General features: G+C 47.0%; 2 protein-coding genes across 11 annotated transcripts in view; one reads left to right on the top strand and one right to left on the bottom strand.

The window, feature by feature from the left end:
* The first annotated feature begins 7,985 nt into the window (after positions 1–7,985).
* Positions 7,986–10,225, top strand: MYOG (myogenin). The gene is made up of 3 exons (XM_044675719.1): positions 7,986–8,471; positions 9,546–9,627; positions 10,104–10,225. Exons 1-3 carry the CDS (start codon positions 8,001–8,003, stop codon positions 10,223–10,225), a joined length of 675 nt encoding a protein of 224 aa, XP_044531654.1. The 5' UTR covers positions 7,986–8,000.
* An 11,084-nt stretch (positions 10,226–21,309) lies between these two features.
* PPFIA4 (PTPRF interacting protein alpha 4) overlaps positions 21,310–27,128 on the bottom strand; it is a 47,872-nt gene continuing 42,053 nt past the window's right edge. For 6 of the 10 annotated variants that reach the window (XM_044676829.1, XM_044676832.1, XM_044676828.1 and 3 more), the window contains 2 exons: positions 22,853–23,027; positions 21,310–22,114 (listed from right to left, as the gene is read on the bottom strand). In XM_044676829.1, coding sequence (XP_044532764.1) covers positions 22,065–22,114; positions 22,853–23,027 — 225 coding nt within the window. In that variant the 3' untranslated portion in view covers positions 21,310–22,064. Of the gene's footprint in view, positions 22,115–22,525; positions 22,585–22,852; positions 23,028–27,128 lie in introns of those variants that run through there. The other 4 variants (XM_044676831.1, XM_044676835.1, XM_044676837.1 and 1 more) reach the window with 1 other exon arrangement.

The raw sequence follows: 27,128 nt of genomic DNA, 5'->3' as shown, positions 1-27,128 counted from the left end.
ATGGTAGTTATTTGTCATTCTTATTCATCAACTACAAAGAGCAATTTTGATCATCTATGCAATAGTCTGTAGGATGTTAAATACAAGAGAATAATAGCTGGATATCGATTTGTCCCAAGACTGTCTCTATCTGAATTCCAACAATCAAGATGAGAACTAGAAAAAGAACGTTAGTAGGGAATACTTTTACAACTTAAACTACTTTTAATATTTAAAGGTAGATTGGTTATTCAGAACCCTGTGGGGCTGTGGCCTTCCTCTTAAGGTCCTGTCTTGAACCTCTCTAGTCCTCCATCCAGAATCCAGCCTCTAACTCCCACAGGATTCTGGAATAGGGGACGTTCATTAGTCCAATTCAATCAGGCTAGATCAGCCCACCTGGACCCTGGCAGGGCTGAAGGATACTAGCCTTCAGAAACCTGGGGCTGGGTGTTCTTCATGGTAGGAGAGGAAGAAGCGGAGAGGGGAGGAGCAAAAGGAAAAGGAAGAAGAGAAGCCAGAGAAGGGGATTTCTAAGAATTATGAAATCTAGCGACCATGCAAATGAGATCTATAACAACATGCAAATAGCATCAAATTAAAGCTAGGGAAGGGGGATGAAGAGAAATGCTCCTGGGGGCCCATGGAGGGAGGAATAAGAGGCTAGGGGTCAGGAGTGGGTGTTGGGTGGGGGGAGGGCAGCTTTGGGCAGCAGGGGCCCTTCCAGCCAAACCAGCAGGGGTGGGGATTATGGCAGGACTCCCTGCTGTCAGGTTAGAGCTGATGGATCCTGGCTGGTGGCGGAGGACAAAGACGGCCCTGTACTTGGCATCAACGTGTTCCCATCCATCAGAGGGCAACATGAGGGGTGGCGGGGGCAGGGGAGGGAAGAACCAAGGGCCCTGGGGGAGAGGGAGCCCTAGCTGCAGACACCAAATATGGCTTTTCTATACCCTGGGCTCTTTTAGAGGGGAGAAACTGCCACAGAGTCTCCAGGAAATGGGAGACCTGGTGCTTTCCCCAACCATCTGCTTAGTCTGGGTCCCTCAGTGTCATATGCAGGGACAAGGACAGAGAGAGAATTACAGCCTATCTCTGCTCCTGAAGGCATCCATCTGTACACATATACACAAACACACCCCAACATAAACACTTGCATTCGAATAGATGGTCCTTGAGAGGAGGAGGGATGGTTCTTTCTTTGGATCTGTCTCCCCATGGCCTGGCACTCAAATGCTAAGTGCCTGAGTGAGTGGAAGTGGGTGCTTCATAAATGTCTGCTGATTGATTGGTGGAGGATCATTATCTATCCAGCCTCCCCCTCCTAGCTTCTAGCCAGCTGCGTCATGGGTGGAGTAAAGATGAGCCCGGATCCTCTTATTAATAAGGTGCTGAGTTGTTGACGTTGCCTGTTTTCTCTCCTGATAGCGTCCTGAGCACGGAGGCGAGAACCAAAGGGAAAGTGTCACGTGGGTGGACTCCACGTCATAGGGGAGAGACACCGTCCTGGGAAAGTCCCCAAAACAACTCAAATGGGTGCAGACTGATTAAGCACCTACTATGGGCCGGCCGCTTCTAGGCTTTGGGGCTAGGAAGACAAAAACCAAACGTTCCCTCCCCTCCAAAAGCTGACATTCTATGACAAGGATGAACCCTGACCCCTTGCTCTTGGGATCCTGTCCCAAGCTCCCAATTTACTATCTAGATGATGATAAATGTACATAAATGAGGGGCAACTAGGTAGTACCATGGATAGAGTGCCAGGCCTGGGGTTGGGAGGAGGGGGGTCCTGGGTTCAAATGTGGCTTCAGACACTACCTAGCTGTGACCCTATCTAGTCTAGTGACCCTAGATAAGTTACTTAACCCCGATTGCCTAGCCCTTACCGCTCTTCTGTCTTAGAATTAATACTAAGACAAAAAGGGAAGGGTTTTTTTTTTTTTAATGTGCACAGATGGTGAGTGCTTTTCTCTGACAATGCTTCGAACAATTTATTAAGCATCTGTTGTCTGCAGACGCTATGCTAAGCAGTAGGTGAGAAAGTTTAGTTAAGAAATAATTCCTGTGAGGGGGCAGCTGGGTGGCTCAGTGGATTGAGAGTCAGGCTTAGAGATGAGAGATCCTAGATTCAAATCTGGTCTCAGATACTTCCTAGCTGTGTGACCCTGGGCAAGTCACTTAACTCCCAGCACCTATTCTTTACTGTTTTTCATATTCTCTCCTATCTACTCTCCCCACGTGTTTCCTATTCCCTACTGTTGACCTTTGTCTTTCCTCACTTCCTATCTGTATCCCCTCTCTAATAAAGTCAAAGAGCCTCTTACCTTGTCTTAAAGTGGATATTCTGATGCATCTCTGTGGCTCCATGGAGAGATGAGGGACTTATTTGTGTGGGCATTCCTTGAAAGACAGTGTGGTACAATGGAAGGACCACTGGACTTGTGCTCTTAGAGTCCAGAGGGCAGACAAGGAGTCCTGTTCCTGTGACTCTGAACAAATCACAAAGTTTGTCTAAATTCAATTTCTCTCCATCTCTGTCTCACTCTCTTTTGTTCTCATTCTTTCTTTCTTTTCTCTCAATCTTTTTCTTCTTTCTTCTCTCACTATCTTTTTCTTCTCCCTCTCTTCTCTCTCCATTTTTTCTTTTCTCTCCTTCCTCTCTTTTTCCCCTTTCTCCCCCCCTCCTTTCTCTTTTCCCTTCTCCTCTCTCTTCTCTCTCTTTCTTTTTCCTTATTCATACTCTGAAAATGATGTGAAAGTCCTTTGTAAAGCATCCTGTATGAAGACAGCAAGGTGGCTCAGTGGATAGAGAGAGACAGGAGGTCCTGGGTTCAAATTTGAACTCGGACTGGCAATCCACTTAACCCCTATTGCCTAGCCCTTACTAATCATATGCCCTGAAACCAATATCCATCTTGATTCTAAGATGGAAGGTAAGGGTTTAAAAAAAAAATTTTTAAGCACCCTGTGATGGAACTTGTTAGTATTCTGTCTGCAGGTGGGTAGAGCAGGAACACAGACCATATATGTATGGATATATATGTTTGTGTGTGGTGGTGGTGAAGTATTCAGTATCAGTGGTTTTTAATGCTGGGATAGAGTAAAGCTAGATAAGTCAAGTGAAGTCAACATTGTAGTAGAGACCACTGGATTTAATGTCACAAGTGTTGAGTTCAAATTTCAACTCTGCTACTTATTTAAGCTCTGTGACCTTGGTCAAGTCACTTCCAATCTCTTGGCATCTGTTTTCTGAATAATAATAGCAAGAAGCTTTTGCAAAGGCTTTTACAAATATTATCTTATTTGAGACTCACACCACCAACCATAGGAGGTAAATGCTATTATTATCCCCATCTCACAGATGAAGAAACTGAGGGATTAGCCAAGATGATCTCCAAATGACCACTTCCATGCTAAATCCTAGTCTTGAAACCCTAGTCAGGAATGGTGGCAATCGTTATTGTTTTCTTTCTTTTATTCTTTTATTTTATTCACATAAGATTTAGAGCTGGAAAGGGGCCTTAGAGGCCATAACATCCAATCCCTTCCCTTCATTTTATGCCTGAACTAAGGTTCATTGAGGATAAGGTCACACAAATGAACCTGACTTGGCCAAGATTCAAACTCAGCCCTTCTACTACCCCATACCAGGTAATCCCTCAATGAATCCTAGCTAGAGGCAAGTTTAGGAGGGAACTACTAGTTGGCTCAGTGGATTGAGAGCCAGGCTTGGAGACAGGAAGTTTTGGATTCCATCTGGCCTCAGACACTTCTTAGCTATGTGACCCTGGGAAAGTAACAACCCCAATTGCCTAGCCTTTACTGCTCTTCTGCCTTGGAACCAATAACTAGCATTAATTCCAAGATGGAAGGTAAGGATTTTTTTTTTAAGTGAATGCAGGCAAAAGAGTACAGAGAGAGGTGACGTTGAGAGGAACATGGGGCCTCTGAGGGCCAATTGTACAAACACTTCTAACTCTCTCCTTGGTTATTTCTGCAGTTACTCCGGAAAAGATTTGTAGACCATAAACATCATTGTGACCTCAGATTTAGACCTGATTTACTTGGTCACAGGATTTCTGAGTTGAAGGGACCTCACCAGTTGTCTGGCCCAGCCCAATCAGAGAAAGATTCTCCCCCTCTGGCATCCAGACAACTTGTCAAGCAGCCTTTGCTTGAAGAACCCACCATCTTCAAGGACACCCCACCTTGGAGCAACTCAAATTATTGTAATTCTGAGAGCAAGTCAAAATTTGCCTCTTCCTGACGTCCTCCCTTTGCTCCTGGTTCTGCCCTCTAGGGTCAAACAAAGCAAATCTCTCTTACAAGAATCTGTCTAACTTTTCAAGTACTTGGAGATAGCTCTCAAGTCTTCCTGACACTTCTCTGGGGCAAACATTCCCAAGTGCTTTCCAGGGACCCTCATATGGCATGAACTCAAGGCTCTGCAGTAGCTTGGTTACCCCTCTCGAGATGCTCTTGAGCCTATGCAAGTCTTTCCTCTAATGCACTGCTCAGAACTGAATGCCAAGCTCCAAGTAGGGTCTGACAAGGGGGACTGGCATCTTCTGACATTACTGACAATGGAAGTGTCATTATCTCCTTCTTCCTGGAAACGAGGCCTCTTGGAATGCAGGCAAATTTCACATGAACTTTTTGGGTCGCCATATTGTGAACTTATGGTTGAACCCCTTCACGTTAAGATGAAGAGAGTGCGACTCAGAGAGATTATAACTTATTTGAGGTCACAAGCGAGTAAGTCAGAGAGCTATGATCTGAACTCAGATGGTCACCAGGTGTCCACCCAGCAAACCTGTCAGCTTGTCCTAACTGCTGTTGCCCAACGGCCAAGAGCTCTGGGTTGTGGCTACAGCCTTGGAAACATGCCTCCAGTCTTTAGTATCATGAAGAACAGTTATGCAAAAACCTGCAGCTTTTTCACACCAAAGGCAAATGCTGTTGTATGGCACTCCCATTTTACAAATGAGTAAGAGGCAGGACAGAATTGGCTCCTCAGTCCCCTCTCTGCAGATCCCAAGGGTCTCTTCCATTCATTCCACAAACCTTTGTGTAAAGGACTTAACAGAAAACTCATTTTCTCTTAGAGTTTCTAAACACCCTTGAGGGTAACTCCTGCCTCATGGGTTGAGAACATACAGATGAGAGAGACAGAGACAGAGACAGAGAGAAAGAGAGAGAGAGAGAGGAGAACCCACCCTTTTATCCAAATGGCCCTAGCTCTTGGCCCCAAAAGTGATGGAGCTAACTCACAGAATATTTGTATGCCAGTGATGTTTTTCATTTAATGTCAACTCCCTGACCTATATCTCTTTTTCTCACTGCAATGCATGACCCCCATTCATCGTTCCATCCTTGTTCTTTGCCCTTATCCTTTAATGAAAAGAGTATGTTTAACGTTAGGAAAAAAAAAAAAACCTCCATTGAATGGCTGCCTGGGAACTAGAGGCAACAGGGAAGGGGTGGTGTATTGTAATGATAAGAGGGGAGGGGGCAACAAAATGGCTCTGTGCATAGAGAGCCAGGCCTAGAGATGGGAGGTCCTGGGTTCAAATCTGTCCTCAGGCACTTCCTAGCTGTGCAATCCTGGACAAGCCACTTAAATCCCATTACCTGGCCCTTACTACTCTTGATTCCAAGATGGAAGGTCAGAGTTTAAGAAGAAAAAAAGGAGAGGCCTGGGTTTGAATTCCAACTCTTATCCTTACTATATGAAAATCATTTAACTTACCAAATCTTGGTTTCCTCATCTGTAAAATGAAGATAATAAAGCCCATCTTCCCAGTCTCCTGTAGTTTTTCCGAAGAAAGTGCTTTTTAAATTTTAAGATACTATCTAAGTCGTCATGATTATCATAGGGGAACATGCCAGGGGGAGTTATGAGGCCAACTTGAGATGGGAAAGTTACTTGTTACTAAGCCAGTGTAAGGCCAAGGAGGAGGGACAGATTCCTCTGGTTCCTTTATTCATTCATTCAACTACCACTTAACTTAGCTCCTCCTATTCTATGTGCAAAGCAATGAATGGGCTGAGGCTGGGAGAGACAGAAAGATGCTTAAGGCATGGTCTCTGTCTTCATGGGTTGATTTACAATCAACCAAGGGTGACAGAATCAACAAGCAAGCATTTATTAAAGGCCTACTGTGTTCCAGGAACTATGCTAGGCACAAGACAAAAAAGTAAGACAGTCCCTTTGCTTGGGAAGCTTCCATTCTAGAATCACAGAATGATCGAACTTTAGAATTGGGACATAGCATTGAAGGATGATCTAGCTCTCTACTGAGTCCAGGAATACCCTCCATGACACATCCCTAACAGGAAGTAAGTCATTTCTTCCTGGGTATTGGACAGCTCTCATTGTTCTGTAGAATGGTTTTTGTTATATGGAACCAAAAATCTGTCTCCTTGAAACTTACATTGATCCATCCTGGTTCTGCCCTCTGGAGCTGTATGGAAAAAATTCAATACCTCTTCCATGTGATAAATGACACCAGATTATTAACAGTTCAAAGCAGAACATGCTAAGTGGCAAAGACAGTATGTGATGAGGAATTTGGCTTAGATGTTCTTGAAGGTTCCTCCCAGCTCTCCTTCCTATGAAATCTATGAGTTGTTAGAGGAGTTCAGAGGAGGGGAGAGATTGCTGCCAACTGGAAAAGTCAAGGAGGGCTTGGGGGAAAAGGCGAGATTTAAAGGATCTTGCTTTCTTTCATCTCCAAGCTTCCAGACTTCCAATCCCCACACTCCCACTGCAGCCAGAACCATTCCTATGACCCCCTCGAAGGAGGCTTCCCCTGATTAGGAAGAGAAGCAAGGTGCCTTCAGGTTGGCTGGGGAGAGGACCAGACTAAGTGAGGAGAATCAGATCCCAATGGCTCCTGTTACAATGGGTAAAGGTGACACTGCCGAAACTTTGTGTTCAAAAGCCAGCTCTAGTCCAGACAAGCTGTGCCCCTGAGCAAGGAGATTTCTTTTCTAGTTCTGCCCCGATGCCTTAGAATACTCCCTCAGACAGAAACAGGGAAGGATGTCAAAGCCATTTTGGAAAAAAAAAAAAAAAGTGAGAGCCAGGAAGCCTTTGTCCCCCTGGATTCCATGACTATTGTGTCCCCAGACAGGCATCAGCTGGCTTCCTTCACCCTTCTGAGAACCTAACAAGAAGTTATGGGCTTACACTCCAACAAAACACAATGGGTTAGACATAAGGACGGACTTTCTGGCAATGAAGTCTTATGAATCGTGTCATAAAACTGAAGAGTTGAGGGAGATTTAAGGGGTTACATGTTCAACTTTCTATCTCAAATGAGGAAACTGAAGCTTGACCAGGGCGGGTGAGTTGCCCAAGGAAGGCTATGTAGCTTTTAAGAAGCACAAAGAGCTTACGGCATCTCCTTCTCTAGACTGGTGTCTTTACAACAGGGACAGAATATCGGAAGATTGGGATGATTACATGAGCTTCCTTTAGATGGCAGAGGTGTGGGTGAGATGGTCTCTCTGGGTCCCTTCCAGGCAGCGCCTACCCCCCTCTCCTCTCTGTCTTGTGCTTTAGGGACCTGGCGGGGGAAGGGGGGGCAGGCTGCCTGGCTAGGCATAATTGAAAGGAGCAGATGAGGAAAGAATGCTGTGCAGCCTTCCCCGCCTCCCTTGCCCCACAGGGGCTTCAGAGAAACGAAAACTAATCAAATTACACCCGACAGCCTCCCTCCCTCCTCGTGCACAGGAGCCACTGGACCTGCTTGGGGCAGGCTGGCCTGGGGTAGGGGACAGGGGGGGCCAGAGGGAGGGGGGAGAGGGAAGGGGGAATCACATCTAATCCACTGTAAATGTCCTGATGTGCAGCAACAGCTTAGAGGGAGGCTCAGGTTTCCAAGGGGTCGGCTATATTTATCTCTGATTCCATGCCAGCGGGAAGGGTTTAAATGGCACCCGGCAGTTGGCGTGAGGGGTTTGAGGGGTTGCAGGAGCCTGGGGGCTGGTGGCAAGAGCAAACATCTCAGGACCCCATGGAGCTCTACGAGACTTCTCCCTACTTCTACCCGGAGCCCCGCTTCTATGAGAGTGAAAACTACCTGCCTGTCCGGCTCCAGGGCTTCGAGCCACCAAGCTACGAGCGGGCTGACCTTGGCCTTGGCCCTGATGGCCGGGTACCGCTGGAGGAGAAGAGCTCTGGGGCCACTGAACACTGCCCTGGCCAGTGCTTGCCCTGGGCCTGTAAGGTGTGTAAGCGCAAGACAGTTTCTGTGGATCGAAGACGGGCAGCAACCCTGAGGGAGAAGCGGAGACTCAAGAAGGTGAACGAGGCCTTTGAGGCCCTCAAGAGGAGCACCCTGCTCAACCCCAACCAGCGGCTGCCCAAGGTGGAGATCCTGCGCAGTGCCATCCAGTACATTGAGCGCCTCCAGACACTGCTCAGCTCCCTCAACCAGGAGGAGCGGGACGTGGCGTGCTACCGCACTGGGGGCCCTCAGCCAGGGGTAAGTGATGCATGGGGGTGGACTTGATTTCCAAAAGCAGGGATGGGGCTCTTTGCAATGGGAAGGAGAAAAGTCGGGCAGCTAGGACAGGTAGGAAGATGCTTGGGTGTAGCCACTGAGTGTCTGGATGCATATCCCCATCTACTCCCATCCTTAACAAACAGGATGGGGATGAGGAGGATGCTAAAATGGGAGACTGGAGAGATGGGAGAACTTAAAAAGGCCCCTAGGGGGCAGATCTGGGTTCAGGGGAAGGGGAATTGGGTGGGATGACCTCATGTAGGAAGGGGTTAACCCCAACCAGGGTTAAAGGCATTAAGGCATTCAAGACTAGTGTCAGGAAAGACTTTGGGGCGGGGGGGGGGGGGCGGGGGGAGGCTTGGAGTAGGACCTTAGTTTGCCTTATGGAGATGGAGCCAAACATATTGATTTGAGCATTTAACAGAGGATTATGGTGTCAGCAGTCTGTGACAAGCCATGGGGTTCAAGACTGCTCTGCCCCAGTCCAGAGATGAGGGGACCAGGGGATAACTGCTGAGCAGGAAGAAAATACCCCCCAGTTTCTCAAGGAAGGTGGGGGGCTCTGTTTTGCAAGACAAGAAGAGGAAGAACCCTTTTTCCTCATGGCAAATTCCAGCCCCTCTAGATTAGGAGTCAGAAACATAGGGGTGTTAAGCAGGATCACCACACTGGCACCATAGCCATAGAACATAAAGATAGAGTGAGGAGAGAACTATGGGATGGCTGCTGACTAAAGATGACTACAGTGAGAATCCCCGTGTCGTGGGCTCCCAGACAAGGGCAATTTTTGCAGTGGAAGTATAGGCAGAGGATTAGAGAGCTCAAACTAATCAATGGCACCTGTAAAAAGTTAACTGGACTTGGAGATCCTTGGAGTCAAATTTAAGCAGTAGTTTTGCCTGGGCATTTCCCCCTAACAGTGGTAGCCTTAGCCATGGACCCTGGGATTTTTGTTCTGGTTCTTCTGGGTTAGTTAAAAGGGGGAAACCTTGGGGAATTGGAATGTTTTCTATGCCTGGCATTTCCTCACCATGCCCTGACCCTGTCTAACAGGTGCCCAATGAATGCAGCCCCCACAGTACCTCCTGCAGTCCTGAGTGGGGCACTACACTGGAGTTTGGCAGCAACCCTGGGGGTAAGTTCCCAATCTCACCCTAAAGCCCCAGTTCTCCCTAACTAGAGACGGCAGTTTCCATCACACTCTTTGTATCTCAACCCTATTCCCTCTATCCCTCTGACCCCAGGGATCAGCCATCCCTGCCCTAGCAAACACTATGACTGGTCAGAAGAGTGGTTTGTGCCCTTTCTTCCCCTACCCCCTTCTGCTATCTCACTCTCACCCCACTAAAATCTTTAGACTTTCCCCAAGACAAAAAGAGGATACTTGTCACATAGAGCCTGAGATTGATCTACCCTAACTGGATCTCCTAGTCATATATATGCATTTGCACACATTCACATTAGCACATAGAGATTGCACATTTGGGGCAAGGGCTACTTATGCTTATCTCATTCCATTATTCCAATATGGTTACTCCCCTTTTCTGGGCTCCAAATTCCACTCTGCCCCCAACCTAGAGATAATATTCTACTTTCTTCTCCCTACCCTAGACCATCTGCTCCCAGACGACACTTCTGATGCCCACAATCTACACTCCCTCACTTCTATCGTGGACAGCATCACGGTGGAAGATGTTTCTGTGGCCTTTCCAGATGAAGCCATACCAAACTGAGGCTGGGTATGAGGTGGGGGAAGCTCTCCAAGGAGCTCAGGGCCATGGATTTTACCACTGCCTCCAAAGCAGAGATCTCATAGCCTTGGATGTTCCAATACCAGGAGGCCACCCACTGGAGCTACCAAGTCTCAGAGACTTTCCCTCATCTCTAAGAGGTTGGATCACAGCCTTCAGAGGGAAGCGTCTTCTCCATTTGGCTGGTTTTTTCAGCTCCCTTCTCTCCAGGGAGAGAAATCAGGGAATATTGGGTGCCCCCTCCTGCATGTCAACCTGGGCTAGGGGAACACCAGCTTGAAAACTGCCCCTTTCCAAAATGCCTCTCCATCTTGTCCCCCAAAAAACATTGTAAGTGATGGGGCCAGGATCCTGGGCAGTACGTATGGTCCATATGCTCTCATCTCTCCCTGATTCCAGTGGCTGGGCTGGGCCCGTCATAGATAGGGGAAATGCTCTATCGAGGTATGCCTGGGGGCCAAGCTATTATTGGGATCCTCCCAGTGTTGTTTTGTTTTGCCTTGTTTTGTTTTTATAAAGTTGACATTTGACCAATGTCTCCTTGCACCAAAGTCAGATGCCCCAAGAGTGGGGTTAGGGAAGGCTGGGGTGGGGGTAGGGAGAGAAATGGCAATGGGGATCTCAAGAATTGGTTGTTTCTCTTTTTTTTTTTTTTTTTTTTTTACTAAGCATTGTGTGATTTTGTCATTGTTTTGTTATTTTTTGCTAACTTATTTAGATTTCCTTTTTTTAAAAAATAAAAATGAATAAAAATCTAGCTGTCTGAAGAATACAACCATAGGGGAAGGAGGGGTGGAGAGGGTACCAGCAACCCCCATTTCCCTTTTCCTTTCTGCTCAGAAAACTGGCCACATTCCCGAGGGTAGAGTTTCAAGCAGTAAGGTAGGGAAGGGAGAGGGAGGAGGGAGTTTGGGGGAAGAGACAAAATTAGTGGCATCAGTCTTCATAAGGTCATTGGGAGATAAAGTCAGGGCAGGGCTACTATGGCCACCACTGCCTTTCCACCCTCTCTGGCAAAGCCTGGCAAAGGTTTCAGACAAAACAAATGAAGGGCACCAGGGTGTGCCCCTGACAAATATTCTACTCTACTATATTCCATTCCATTCCATTCCATGTTATGCCACTCCCTAATTCATTCCAACATTTATCAAATATCTGCCATGTGCAAGGACCTATGCGAGGCATTGGAGCAACCAGTGTAAAAACAAATTAGACCCTTAACTCAAGAGGCTTTCATTCTGCAGTGGGGGCACAGCTAAGGAGGCCATCTACAAAGTTGAGACACTAAAATCCAAGGAGGTGGGAGTGGGGAACACATAGGTTTCATGAAGGAGATGGCACCTGAGCTGACCTTAGAAGAGAGTCAAAGATGTGAAATGAAAAGGGAATTCATTCTAGATATGGGGGAACAAGCTCTCCAAAGGCATGAAGGTTGGAGAGGGAATGTTGAAACTGACAAAGAGCATGTAGATATTTGGTTAGAAAGATGAACATAGGAAGAAGAATAATATAAAATGTCTGAAAAGGCCAGTGGGAACCATATCATGGAGAGCTTCAAATATCAGGCCGAAGAGTTTATATTTTAGACTAGAGGAACACACATATGTAAATCTTAGGAGGACAGAAGAGGGGAGCAATGACTTAAGTCACCCCATTTTGTATGTTCTTAGCGCTGTGCCTCACAGGCAAAGGAACACAGTTGGACTTAAGGTACCTTCTCTTTCCTCATACCTTTCCTTTGATTCTTCTCTTGGCTTCTCACAATCCTAGGAGAAAAGGTCTAGGAGTCCTACCGGGAGGTGGATAGTGATTAAACCAAATAAGGTTTGAAGGTGATCGTGTGTTCAATTGTCTTTCAGCACAGAAACATCTCTTCCCTTACTTTTCCCCAACTCAAGACCATGAGATGTACTGATCTTTGCCATTAGTCCAACAGCAGTGGTGACAAAGTAATTATTTAAGGGGTAGAAAAGGTTTTCTTGTTTTGGGGTTGTTAGTTTGTTTTTGTTTTGTTTTAAACTCTTACCTTCCACCTTAGAATCAATACTTGATTCCAAGACAGAAGAGTGGGAAGGGCTAGGCAATGGAGGTTAAGTGACTTGCCCAGGATCACACAGCTGGGAAGTGTCTGAGGCCAGATTTGAACCTAGGACCTCCCATCTCTAGGCCTGGCTGTCAATCCACTGAGCTACCCAGCTGCCCCCTTTTCTGCTCAGAAAATTGATCACATTATTATTTCTTAATAAAAGATAATGTGTGTTATCTCAATAACCTAGATCACATTCATATGTGCATTACACACCCTATATTTCCTAACCTGAGGTCCAGCATGGTAGTAGGGTAAATTGCATTCCCTCTCTCAGCCTCAAATTGGTTATTAAATATTCCTCAATAAAAATTCATTCAGTGCAAAGTATTATGCTAGGTGCCAGGAATACAAAGACAAGAAGTTTACTTGGAGAGGGAGAATATAACACATAAACAAATAAATATATTCATGATCATCTGAAAGGGTCAGAGAAAGTTCTAGCAAAAGGTCAGGAAACCTTTCCCCCAGAAGATGGCATGTGGATGGACCTCAAAGAAAGCTCAGGGCTCTAAAAGGTGGGGATGAGGAGGAAGTTCATTCAAGGCCAGGTAGGGCTTCCAAAGCTGCCTTTGAAAAAAGGTACATAGATTAGGGCTGAAATGTTGAAACTAGCAAATAGCAAGTAGATCTGGCTGGAATGATGGAAAGTAATAGAAAATGTCTGGAAGGAACAGTGGGAATTCTATTTGGGGGCAGTTCAGGAGACATACAATAGTCTAGTTTGGCTGGTACCCAGCACACATGAAGATGAGTCTGGAAAGGTAGGCAGGAGCTAAATCGTAACAGGTCTTAAATGCCAATCTGAAAAGTTTGCATTTTATCCTAAAGGCTATCTCTATTGCCTCTGAGGGATCTCGAGCAGAAGAATAAAACAGTCAGCCTTGTGCTCTAGGAAAATGATTTTTGCAGCTGTGTGGAAGATGACTTGGAAAAGGGCCAGACTCTGAGGCAGCTGGGTGGCACGTGGATAGAATGATGGACCAGGAAGACCTGAGTTCAAATTCTGCCTCAAAGACACTTACTAGCTGTGTAACCCTGGGCAAGTTACTTAACTTCAGTTTCTTCATCTATAAAATAGGGATAATGTAGCATCTGGAGTTAGGAAGACTCATCTAAGTTCAAATTTGGTCTCAGACACTTACTGTTGTCACCCTGGGCAAGTCACTTCAGTTTCCTCCTTTATAAAATGAGCTGGAGAGGAAATGGCACACCATTCCAGTACCTTTGCCAAGAAAATCTCAAATGGGGTCACAAAGAGGTGGACATGGCTGAAATACAACTGAATAACAAAACACCCCTTGAGGTTGTTGGGAGGATTGAATGAGATAAGATATGCAAACCTGAAGCCACTATATAAAATGTTAGCTATTATTACTGGAAGCTGAGAATCCAATGAAGTGGTTGTTGAAATAGTCTAGGAAAGGAGTCACAGGGCCTCAACTATGGTGGTTGTCATGTTAGAGAAGAGGACAAAGATGCAAGAAATGTCATATTACAGACCAGCTAGATAGAAAAGAGGTAACAGATACAGGGTTCAAAAATATCACATGTGACCCTGGGCAAGTCACTTAACCCCCATTGCCTAGTCCTTACTGCTCTTCTGCCTTAGAACCAATACACAGTATTGATTATAAGATGGAAGGTGAGGGTTTAAAAAATAAAAAAGAAACATCACCCCCCCCCCAAATCACAAATTTGGCAAGAGGTATGATAAAAAGAGTAACGATGGGAGAGTTCAACTATCTCCAAAACTGCTGGAGTTCTGACTAAAGCATAGCAGCAGATGACAGCCTGACTTGCCTTCCTGACAATTTTATCTTCTGAAAGGCAAAGAAACCAATGGAGGAGAATCCTATTTATTCTGGTCTGATTCTCACTCATAGAACGTTACTGTTTCCTGAGGCAGCAATGGGGAGGAAACATCACTCCCTTCTTGAGTTTATAACAGGAAAGGAAAGGAAAATGTGGCAAAGCCTGATGGGTACCCCAGATTTGAGGAGAGCAGATTTTAAAGGGTTCAAAAAAGGGACACCATGGATTAAAATTCTAGGGAGATAAAATCTCAACCATGAAATGCTGAAGCTACAAAGATAAATAATTCTTCCCCACGTAGATTTTTTTAAACACTTACCTTCCATCATAGAGTCAATACTAAGTATCAATTCCAAGGCAGAAGAGTGGTAAACACTAGGCAAAAAGGGTTAAATGATTTGCCCTGGTTCACACCATTAGGAAGTGTCTGAGATCACATTTGAACCCAGGATCTCTTGTCTCCAGGCTTTGCTCCCTATCCACTGAACCACCCAGCTGCCTTCTAGATGTTTTTTTAAAAGGTATGTACAGAAGAGTAGGGGTAGCTAGATGGTGCAATAGATAAGTTGTAACTGAAGTTAGAAAGACATATTCTTAATATATCATATTAAGGAAGATACTTCATATCAATTCCAAGATATAAGGCAAAGGTTAAAAAAAAAAGACAACTGACACCTGATAAAAAGTGGAAAGGTTAACCCCTTATTTTACTCCTGTCTTCCCTGCCCTAGGGACAGGAAAATCCAGAACAAAAATGGTTGGTGGGGAATTGATCATCTAGATGAGCGAAGAGATTCTGTACTAAGAGGGACCTTAGCTGCTGCTGATTAACAAAAGTTGCCTCTGCCAGCTGAACTACATCCTAGGTTATTAGAACTGGTGGATCTGATCACAATTATACTCTCAATGGTATTACACTTTTATATTACTTTAATCTTTGCAAAGTGATCTACAAATATGACCTCATTTGTTCCTCACAACACCTCTAGGAGGTAGGTGCCATCCCCATTTTACAGATGAGGAAACTGAGAGCAGAGTATGAACCAAAGGTCTAGAGAAAGGCAAAGGCTGCAGTTTCAGGAGAGGGAAGAGTCTACAAACTAGAGTCCAGTGAATTTGACCCAGTTCCTGGGAAAATTCTAGACGTTATGATGGTTAGTGAGTACCTCGGAAGGCAGCAGTGACAGCAGAACCAGTGTGGCCTCAGCAAGAACAAGATGGCAGACACTCATGCCATTTTTTTTAACAGGGTTACTAAACTGAGCAGATCTGGGGAATGTTGAAGAGACATTTTAATTTTTAAACCCTTACCTTCCTCGAATCAGTACTAAGTATCAGTTCCAAGGTAGAAGAGCAACAAGGGCTAGGCAGTGAGGGTCACCCAGCTAGGAAGTGCCCCATGAAAAAAGGGAACCCAGGACCTCCCATCTCCAAGGCTGGTGTGCTTTTCCGCTGAGCTACCTAGCTGCTCCTGTGTCATCTGAATCTTAACAAAGCATTGAATAAAATATCTCATTCTGTCCTATTTTTAAAAAAAGATTCATGCCTTTTGTTTTTACATTCCAATCATTTCTAAAACTAATTGTTCTCCCCTCATCCTCCATGTCTTGGGAACTAAGTCTTTCTCTGGCCTCACAGTTCTAGAGCTGGAAAGCACCTGGAAGGGTTGGGGTAGGGAGGAAGGGAATATTTATTGAGCACTCTTATTTATATTTATTACATTTTATATTATACATGTTATTTAATGTCATCTACTAATTATCATTATATATTTATTTATTATTTTACATGTATATAGCACCCACTATGTGCCAGGCACTGTGCTAAGCATCTCATTTGATGCTTGGAAGCCATTTAGTGCAATGTAATCATTTCACAGGTGAGAAAAACTGAGGACTGAAGGCTTAAGGGACTTTGCTAAGGTCACAATGGTAATGAGCATCAGTCAGGATGTGATCCAAAGGAGGAAATAAACATTTGTGAGGATCCTACTCTGTGTCAGACACTGAGCTAAGCGCGTGAGGTAGCTACTATTATCTCCATTTTACAGATGAGGAAACTGAGATGGGCAAGGGCTACATGGTTTCTTCAGGGTCACACAGCTAGTAAGTGTTTGAGGCCAGACTTGAACTCTCAAGTCTTCCAGACTCCAGAGATAGACAAAACTCTTTTCACTGTACCATGATGCCTTGTAGGAAAGAAAAACATGTAAGTGGAGAGAGGCTCCATTCGGGTTATATAAGTGAACAGTGGGGCCATCTGACAGTGTATATAATGCTTTGCTTCATGCCTCTGCCATGAAAAGGGAAATAGCTCTCATAATCTTTTCTTTGGAATCATTATTAGGTTTTCATTTATTAATATCTCATATTATTCTTATACACTTTTATATTACTTTGGCATTTGCAAAGTGATTTACAAATATCATATTTGTTCCTCACAACTTTGAGAGGTAGGTGCTCTTATTTCCCATTTTACAGGTGAGGAAATTTGAGGCAGAAAAAGGGTTTTTGTTTTTTAAGCAATTTGCCTAGAGTGACCTGTCCAAAGTGGGATTTGAACTTGGATCTTCCTGATAACACATTGACATGCATTAAGGAATGGTCAAATGGCCAGACTTAAAGAGTCGTGATTTGACATCAGTGTGGAAAGAGATCTCCAATGGAGATCTCAGTTCAGAGTTCCCCAAAACTTCCAGATCTTTCTTGGACAAACTGTCATCTAGCCATGCCTCTCCAGTCTTGTCCTTGTAAGACTGATTTTCTGAACGCAACTATAAGACTTGATGTTTATTTTGATTAAATTTCATCTCAGATTCAGTCCAGTGATCTAATCTCTCAAGAACTTTTCAGATCCTGTTCGCTTGTTTGAAAACTCGGAGGTCACAGAGTAGCCCCAAAGAGATGGGATCTTGGGCGCTCCTGTAAAAGAGCTTCCAGGGCTTGGGAACTGGCTGGACGCCCCACCAGATTCTGCCTTTGGCAGACCATCTTGGGAACAGTGGCTGGTTCCGGATGCCACAGTCACCTCCAAACATTCTCACTGACTCATATGATTTAGAGGGACTTTAAACATCACATAGCCCAACTCCATTGTTTCAAGCCCAAGGAAATTAAGGCTCAGAGAGTTTTGACAGTGGCTATAAGCAAATAAGTACTGGAGATAGGATTTAAATCAGGTTCATCTAGCCCCAGCCCACCAGTATTCTCTTCCCACAATACCAATAGTTTTCAAACTAAGGTCTAGGGACCCCTGGAAGTTCCCAAGGCAGTTCGGGGGGTCAACAAAATCAAAACTATTTTTGTAATATATAATGTTTGAATTTCTAAAACAGCATATATCAACAGATAGGACCCCATAAATAAAAACCCTTTGGGGGGGGTCCTCAATAATTTTTTTGAGTATAAATGGGTCCTGGGACCAAAAAGTTTGAGAACCACTATACTGTACCACAATAGCTTTTCTCTCCAGTTACTCTAAGCCTACCTATCCTTCAGGACTCATATTAATTTCCATCTCCTTCATAAAACTTTCCCCTGCCACCCTGGCCCCCAGGAGGATCACTGCCTCCCATGGCACTTGTCTGTACCACACATTTGACACTTAGCACTTGTGACAAAATGACCTTTTTGTTTGTTTGTTTTTAGAACCCTAACCTTCCATCTTAGAATCAATTCATTCTAAGGCAGAAGAACAGTAAGGACTAGGCAATGGGGGTTAAGTGACTTGCCCAGAGTCACAGAGCTAGGAAGTATCTGAGGCCAGATTTGAACCCAGGACCTCAGGTCTCTAGGCCTGACTCAATCTACTGAGCCACCCAGCTGCTCCCAACAACAAAATGACATATGAAGTGGAAGAATCGCATAACCATAGGAAACAGACAGGTATGATTTTTATTCCTGGGTACATATGGAGTGGACTCCTTGCTGACTTATAGATGGTGCATGTCAAGGGGCTGGAATAGGATGTTGTTGCTTCTTCTTCCAAAGACAGGCAGAGGTAAGGGAGGATAGAGATCATGACAGGAATAAGAAGGGAGTCTGCCAGGAGATCCAGGGAAAGGAGAAAGGAATGTTACTCCCTGACAAAAAATGGCTGGGCTCAGTCCTAGAGAGAGTTGAGTATGGAAATTAATTTCGATTAGAAAGCAGTCGGTTAACTGTTGAGCACTCTGATTTCGATGTCCTTGTAGACACTTGTAAATGTGACCAATACTGTGTAAATAAATCCCTTGCTCAATTTTTTTTTATAGCCCTTACCTTCTGTCTTGAAGTCAATACTGTGTGTTGGCTCCAAGGCAGAAGAGTGGTAAGGGTGGGCAATGGGGGGTCAAGTGACTTGCCCAGAGTCACACAGCTGGGAAGTGGCTGAGGCCAGATTTGAACCTAGGACCTCTCGTCTCTAGGCCTGGCTCTCAATTCACTGAGCTGCCCCCCTTATTGAATTCTGCTAGTGCCCAGAAATCCAGGGCCTTCATGGCAGCTGAATGGATCCTAAGGAAGTAATGATCATCACAGCTTTCAGTTATGGGGCCCTTCCAGGTTTGCAGACTGCTGTACCTACATCATTTCTGCCCTGGGAGGTTGGGAATCTACCTGTGAGCCCTCTGTAGGTGGCTCCTCTCCCCTGCCTGGGCACATCTCTTCCTTCCCTGTCATAAGAATCTCTCTAGTGGCCAGAAACATGGGGGTGCATGAGGGGGTGGAGGAGAAGGAATAGGGAATGACAACTATCAGGGGGATGGAAATGATGGGTTAGCTGGGCAAACTGCCTGCAAATGACTGCAGGAACACTTGGAGCCCTCATGCATTCTATACCTAGATGGAGCCCTCAGTGAAAATCCTAATTGTGTGCTGGGGTCTTGGGGGGTCATCTGGAAGGCAAGGGTGTTGTTTTCATCCCCACTCCTTTTGAATATGTATCACCAGAGGTCCATCCCCTTATCCTTGTCTTCCTCAATTTCTCTTCTTTTACAAGGAGGAGACTTGGGAAAGGAAAGTCACAGAATCACTGGGTTGGTTGATTGTGCCAAAGAGCTGCCAGTCATTCTCCCTCCTGCTGGGCACGTCTAACCTGAAGCTCCTCTGACTTAAGGGCAAGGGCCTGGGATTCCTCACATTCTTGGACCCACCAGCTCTCTAGGCAACCTAACACTCCTGCCCAGAAGGCAATTCTTCCTGAGATCCAGCTTCAGGGCCTCCCTAGTCTTCAATTCTGGATACTGGTTACCTTCTTCCTTGCTGTGCTTCCACATTTCAAAGCACACTCTTTCCCTTCCTTGTCTTCACCCCCCACGTCCTCAGTCTTCTCTCCTGAGAGAGTGAAGTGATGGGCAGTCAAGCAGGTTCTTGATGGCATAAAAAGCCTTATTTTTACTGCCCGAATGTCAGCCCAGAAGCAGCCTCCAGGGAGCTCTCGCCCCAGAACAACATCGACATTCAAGAGGACCAGAGGCGATGTGTAGGTTGTTTTAAAACCGGGTTGTTTATTGTTACATACACACCCCCTGCCACACACACACATACACACACACATACACACACACAGAGGGGCGCTGCACACCCATTCCTGATGCAGTGATCTGATACAGTACTGAGGAAGAAGGACCTGACGAGACAGAGGAGGCTGGTGAGGGGGGCTGGGGTCACTAGCGACTCTCCAAATAAAAAAGATATTGAGTCTTAGGCAAGGTATACATGGAGACAACACCCCACTACCACAGCGTGACGCAGGTCCAGCCCCCCCCCTCCACTTCCCAACAGCCCTTGGAAGGATGTGTTCCATCTCTCTAGTCCTGTGATCAGGCCAGTTGGGGCAGGTCAACATTAAGGGCCCAGGGAGAGGAGGCTGGAGCTGCAGCTGTTGGCCTAGTCTCTCATTCAGCACAGCCCATTTACAGTGGGATGTTGACAAAAGGAAAATAATCAAGTCCTTTAAAGGATTCAGATGTTGCTGCAATCCCCATGATCCTAGATGCCCAATCCCAGGATCTTAACATTTAATACTCTATAACCCAAAAGTCTGGTCTTGTAACAGAATTTCTTCTCTCTGCCTAGTCTCCTTCCCACTCATTTCTGGTTAAACATTCCAGCTCCACCACCTCCATCAGCTTGGGGGGAAGGGAGCAGGTGCCCTATGAGCACAGAAGTCCCAAAGGGGAGGCGAGGGCCCGGCAAGAGGACAGGTCCCCCAAGATTCCTTCCCACTTGCCTAAACCGCCCAAGGAGCAGGCTCATCGGTTCCCCAGCTGCAGAAGCATCCATCCTGGCAGACAGAGGTTTATGGTTCCTCTTCCTCCCATTACAAAGGACCAGGTTGAGAGCTAGCACCATGCTGGGCCCCTCCTGGGGCATCATCACTCCAGGTAGGCAGGTCGCTCTGCTGCCTCAGTCTGCCTCTTATCTAAGCCCAGGTCAAAAGCTAAGCAGACAAACCAGCACACTGGCTCAAGTCCTACAGGAATGCCTACCTGAAGAATGGTAAAGCTTTAGCTCTCTTCTGGAGAGAGACCCAGGAAGGACAGTGGGTTGTAGAGGTCCTGGGAAACTGGTCATTTTCTCTGTCTCCTTACTCTAAAACTCGAGTCCCCCACACCAGCCACTCACCGCTGACACAAACTCCAGGCACCTGCACTATCTCTTGGTGGGAAAAGAATACAAGGAGGAGGATTTCCTGAGAACTCCTGTTTCTGGGACACTCCCAGGACAGAGAGCAGACTCAGGACAGAGGGAAGGAGGAATCTATGGCAAGAGTCAGAAGACTGCAAAGTAGGGTTATTTTCTATGAGATTTTAAGCCTAAAAGGATACAGATACCATTACCCTCTTCAGAGAAGTGGATCTCCTCATCCCTCTCTTCCTACTTCCATCCTTGGGGAGGAAGCGGTGGAGAATCCTTGCCTGCTCCTCTCTCAAACCCCAATTTTTTGAGCCAGTGTAAATCTATGGCATTCTTCTAGCATATTTTCTGAGGATAGTGTTGCCAAAAGAACACAAAATATCCACCACCCCAGCCGTCCTGCCAGAACCTGGGGAGTAAGAGGAGAGGGAAGAGCTCTCATGGCCACACGTGGCTTATTGCTAACAGAAGACTGCTTGCTCTCCCCTCCCACCTACCTGAATATCTGACTGAAGAAAGGGGTTTTCCCCATGGTGGACACTTGGCCTGCCATTTTGTATTTCCTTTCTTCTCATCCCTTTTCCCACACTGGTCCCAAGCCGGCCTGCTGGTCCACCCCATTCTTCCTAAAATTCTCTTTGGCCAGAGCCTGGGGCTTGGATCCCAGAGAGACTGAGCCGGAACCTCATCTGGTGGTGGAGATATTCCTGCTGTTTCACTCTCCCCATGCCCCAAGCCTAGCTGAAGCCCTTTGCTCTGTTCTCCTGCCTTTTTGGAAGATTTCAAGGTCCCTTGAAACCCTCAGGAAGCCCCGAGAGCTGTTTCTGTGGCTATTGCTAATGTAGAAGCTGTCACAGGGTGTCAAAATCAGTTATTAGGCAGAAACACTCTCAGGGCCCAGAGGGGACTCTAGAAGGAAGGAGGCTGAGACCAGAGCCAGAGTTCACGCTTCTCTGCGGACACCACGAGGCCTGGCCCTCGCTCCAGGGTCACGGGAACGGGCCAGGGATTCAGAAGAAGGGGAAGGAGTCCTTTCCCCCTGGCCTTGCTGCCTTCTCTCCCCTGCAGTCGGAGAGTGACCCATCCGCGGGGCCGTGCCTGGCACGCGGAGGCCCCAGCCAAAGCCTCATGAAACACACGGACGAAAGGGACGAGGGTCAGCGCTAGAGAATGAATATATGCTGAGATCCGGGGCCACTGGAAAATCACAGACAAGACTGGGGACTACTGGAAAGGGGACAAGCAGGAGGGGATCGAGCCGGCCAGGCCACTGAGGCCGAGGAGGAGGCCGGCTGGGCCGTGGCTAGTCCCGGAAGGCGGAGAGCATGTGTCCATAGAGATAATGGGAATGAACTAGGAAAGACAGACACAGAGAAAGAAAGGGAGGAGTTAGGAAGAGGCCGGGGTGACTGCCGGGCCAGGGGCCTCCGATCCCCCCACCCGCCCCACCTCCGGGGCTCCGCTCCCCCCTCCCTCGATCCCCAGAGCAAAGCGAGGCAGAAAAGGCAAGAGGACGGCCAGGCAGGGCGCTGTGCTGGAGAGAAAGGGCCAGGCCAGGGCACCGGGGCACAAAGCAGGCGTGTGAGGAGGCCGGAGCCCGAGAGGGACGGACGGACGGACGGACGGGGCAGCTCTCCCGGGGGACATCAGGAAGGGGCACCCCGCAGGACGGGGCCCATCCCCAGCTGGCACAGGGCCTACCCACTTACCCCGAGCCACGGGCACACCCCCGTCAGACCCGGGGTAGGGAAGGTAGGGGGGAGTTCAGCAGGAGTAGGTCCGAACCGTGGAGGTCTCCAGTCTCTGTGACCCGGCTGTCCCAGCTGGGAGGAGTCAGAAGCGGCAAGAACACACAGAGCAGGGTTAGTGCGCGGGGTGGGCCGTGGGGGCCAAGCACGGGCCGGGGCTGGGGCCAGACCGTTAGTTCAGCGTCAGCGAGGGGAGCCGGGGAGCCGGGGATCGGCGACCAGCCTTGGGCAGTGACCGGCAGGCCGGGGCTCCCGTACCACCACCACCACCTTCGCCTCCAGGGCCCCCCCGGCCCCGCACCCCAGCGGGGAGGGGGGACGCGCACCCTCGCGGCCGGCTCACCTTCTGGCAGCATCTTCTTTGGCGGAGCCGGAGGGGGCTGCAAGGGCCCCAGGGTGGAGACCCGGAAGCTGGTGGGGAGGGTCTCGGCGGAGGTGCTGAGCATCCCTCCGTGGGGGTCCCGTGGCCGGAAGCGTTTCCTCCATGAGGGGGCACGGCGGAACACCTTGTCCTCCCCCTGCAAGGTAGAGAACGTGAGGCGTCACCACCCTCGGCCATGTGGGACCCCAAGCCTCGTCCACCCTCGTCTGGACCCTTGTTTGGGCCCTGTGGGAATCTCGCTGGGACCTCTGGGGAGTCGCTTCCCGTCCTCCAGGCCTCGGTTTCCCCGTCTGTAAAACGAGTAGGCTCGATTAGATGCTCTCTAGAACATGCCTTCTAGATCTGAAGCAGAATGTCTCAGACCTGCTAAGGGAGAATGTCTTCTGCCAGGTCTCCCCCTCGCCGTGGGCCCTGCTGCCAGGCTCCGATCCAGTCCGAGCCTGGGGCCTCTATTTGCCTTCCTCTCTCCCACCCAACCAAGGGCTCCCCTCCCCTCCCCCAGGGGAAAAGGGAGAGCAAGCCCCAGAGCCACAGCCCTTCCCAGACCCAGAGAAGGTGTCCAGCTCCCTCGGCCTCTCCTCTCAGCAGAGGCCCCTCAGATTCTAGCTCTCAGCACCACGCTGACTGCTGTAGCCTGGGCAGGAGAGAAGGGGACCTCCTCGTCCAGAGGGCCTTATCTCCGCCCTCTTCCTTCCTTCCTTCCCTCTCTCTCTGCCTTACACTGGGGACTAGCCAACCAGATTGGTTTGGCTACAGGAGTAAAAATGAATAAATACTCCTAGGATTTAAAAATATGGAGGATTTTAATAATAATCAAAAAGAGAGGGAAAAGAAAAGGATTCTTTCAGTCAAGTGGGCAGAGCAAAGAGAGCCAGAGACTCACACCTGCAGCACTTTACCAAAGCAAGCCCCAAAAGAGCCCTGTGGCGTGGGTCTCAGCCAAATTTCTCTCCCAAGCCCCTGTACAAATGAGGACGTACTTAAAAGGATGCTGGGAAGGTAGCTCAGGGGTGGCAAATTTTCCACCTGTACAAGGCCAAACCCAGCCTATGTCCTTCTGGTCTTGGCCAAATCGGCCATGAGCCAGCCAACCTGAGGTATCACAGTGGATAGAGCTGGATCTGGAGTCAAGAAAACCCAAGTTCAAATCTTGCTTTAGATAGTTATTACCTCTGCAAACCTGGGCAAGTCATGTCACCTCCATCTGCCTCCATTTCCTCACATGTAAAATGAGAATAATAATAGGATCTACCTCCCAGGGTAGTAGTGAGGATCAAATGAGATATTTGTGCAGCATTTTTCCAACCTCAAAGCACTCTCTAAGTGCTAGCTGCAATGATCATTATTATTGGGGTGTTATTCACCCCACTGTCTGCCCAACCATCCATCAAAGAATTTGTCAGTGGGAGCTGCCAAGAACAAACACACACTTCTTGTACTCATCGAGGACTTCTCCGGCTATAAATACCTGTCAGTGGCCATTTTTTATTCATCCCCTGACTCTAGAAAGGGCTCCCCTTCAGCCCTCCCAGTCCAAAGGTCACCCACCCTACCCAGGCTCCAGGAAAGTTGCCAAAGCTTCTGCCACCTCTATGCCTTTGCTCACAGCAGGAATAGACCCCAGTTCCTTTGGGACAGGGATTGTGCAATATTTCTCTAGCTTCAAATCCTAGAAAAGTACCTTGATGCCTGTTAAGATGCTTTAAAATTTTTGTTATTTGTGTTTAAAATATTTGTTAACAAACATTTGTTAAACTGAATTCCTGTGTTCTCTAACAATCCTATCCTGGTAGTTTGATGTATTTCCTGCTGGGAACCAGCACTTATCACATGGCTTGGTGTTTGTTGAATGAATGACTGTGCTTCAAGCAGCATTTCCTCATGGATAGTGAGATTTCTTCTGCAGGCTGAAAGCCTGGAAAGTAAGCCTCGGAAACATTCTAGACAGAAGGAACTTGATCCTTCAGAAGGATCCTGGGGAGCTCATTAGGGAACAGCCTCCCCCATTTTCAGGCAGCCCAGTCTTTTCTTCCATGAAGCACATTCTTCCCCAGAGACCCCACACTTCCCAGCAGTCCTACATCCCCTGAAAAATGACTCGACCAACACCAGCAGCCTGGTGCACCGAACCTAGAAAATCAGCTCCAAGGTTCTCCTTGAATTGACATTTAGGTCAAGACCAGGAAGACTTGAGAGCCAAGAGGGAAGCATGTCCCAGAGGGGATGAGGAGCACTAAAGCCCTATTTCTGAAGATGAAAACAGGGTGGCAAACCCCCTCCAGGCCCCAAGGCACTGCCATGCAAAATAAATAAATAAATGAAACTCCTCTCCTCCAAATACATATGAATCTCAATGCACCCTTGGGCTAGCACAAGCAAAACCAACTACAGAGAGGAAGCATTGGGCTACAGAAGAATCAAGCGCTGAATTCAGATGAAAAGAGATGGGTTCAAATTCCAGTTTTCTGCTACTACTGCCTACTACTCGGCCAAGATTATTCATCTCTCACAGCCTCCTCTTCTGTAAAATGAAAGGGTTAGACGGACTAGATGACTTTTGAAGTCTTCAACTGGGAACAGTTAGGTCACACAGTGGATACAAAGCCAGGCCTAGAATCAAGAGGTCCTGGGTTCAAATCTAACCTCAGACACTTCCTGGCTGTGTGACCCTGGGCAAATCATTTAACCCCACTTGTACCATCCCCTTATTGCTTTCTGTAGAACTGATACTAAGACAGAAGGTAAAGGTTTAAAATAAATAAAGTCTATGATTACAGAGATGTGGGAGTTTGGGTCATGCTCATTGGGCCTCCAATTCCTCATCATGGCAGAGAGAAAACTCCAAGTTCTCCGAGGCTCCACATGCAGAATACAGGCTTGAGAGGATCACAACATACAAGTCCAGAAGACGGCACAATTGTTATCTGAGGGCCTGGGCTGCTAATTGTGAAAGGGCTTATCAGAAGCTCAACCATCATTGTGATGAATTTATTCAGTCATAATTTCTATTTCTATTTCTCCTCCTCCTCCTCTTCCTCCTCCTCCTTCTTCTTCTTTAACTCTTACCTTCTACCTTAGTATCAATTCTAAGACAGAAGAGTAGCAAGAGCAAGGTAACCAGGGTTCAAGGACTTGTCCAGGGTCCCATAGCTAGGAAGTATCTGAGGCCAGATTTGAACCCAAGTGCTCCCAACTCCAAGCCTGGTACTCTACCCACTCTTCCTAGCTGTTCCTCATAATTTCTTTAGCCAGAGAGAGGTTGAGCTCTATCATTCACATGGATAAAGTCATGGATCCTTTTCTACTCACACAATAACCACCCCAATTCATAACTTTTACCTAAACTAAGACAACAACTTCCTCATCATTAATAGCCTCCTTGCCTCAAATTTTTCCCCATTTCAACTCATTTTCCATGTAGCTGCCAAAAGGATTTTCCTAAATTGCAAATCTTATGTTATTTCTCTTCTCAAACTCTACATGGGCCCTGTTACCTTTTTTGTTTCTATTTACTCATTTTTTCAATCATGTCCAAGTCTTTGTAACTCAATCTGGGGTTTTCTTGGCAAAGATACTGGAATGGTTTCCCATGTCCTTCTCCAGCTCATTTTACTGATGAGGAAACTGAGGCAAACAAGGTTAAGTGTTGTGCCCAGAGTCACACAACTAAAGAGTCTGAAGCCAGATTTGAACTCAGGTTTTCCTGACTCCAGGCCCAGCACTCTATCCACTATACCACCAAGCCTCCATTATTACCTCTAGGATCAAATATAAATTTTTCTATTTGGCATTTAAAGCCCTTAGTCCCATCTTATCTTTCCAGCCTGGCTACTCCAGTTATTTTAGTCTTTTCATTGTTCCTCACACATGACAAAACATCTCCTGATTCTGTGCCTTGGTGATCCCTAGGCCTAGAATGCTCTCCCTTCTCATCTCTGACTCATGGAACCTCAGATTTCTTTGATATTCCATTCAAATGAGATCTTCTGCATGAAGCCTTTCTTGGTCTCCCAGAAGCCAGCACCTTCTTCCTGCCAAGGTTACCTTGGAACTGCTTTCTATGTGTTTTGTAGATAAATTGACAGATAGGAATAGATAGATAGGTAGGTAGAAAGATAGATGGAGAGATAGATAGATGGATGGAGAGATAGATAGATGGATGGAGAGAGAGAGATGGAAAGAGAGAGAGAGAGAGAGAGAGAGAGAGAGAGAGAGAGAGAGAGAGAGAGAGAGCTGT

This window comes from Gracilinanus agilis, chromosome 4 (assembly GCF_016433145.1).
Source record: "Gracilinanus agilis isolate LMUSP501 chromosome 4, AgileGrace, whole genome shotgun sequence".
Taxonomy (NCBI): Eukaryota; Metazoa; Chordata; class Mammalia; order Didelphimorphia; family Didelphidae; genus Gracilinanus; species Gracilinanus agilis.
The sequence above is the reverse complement of the archived record's forward strand: the minus strand, read 5'-3'. Positions and strand labels throughout refer to the sequence as shown.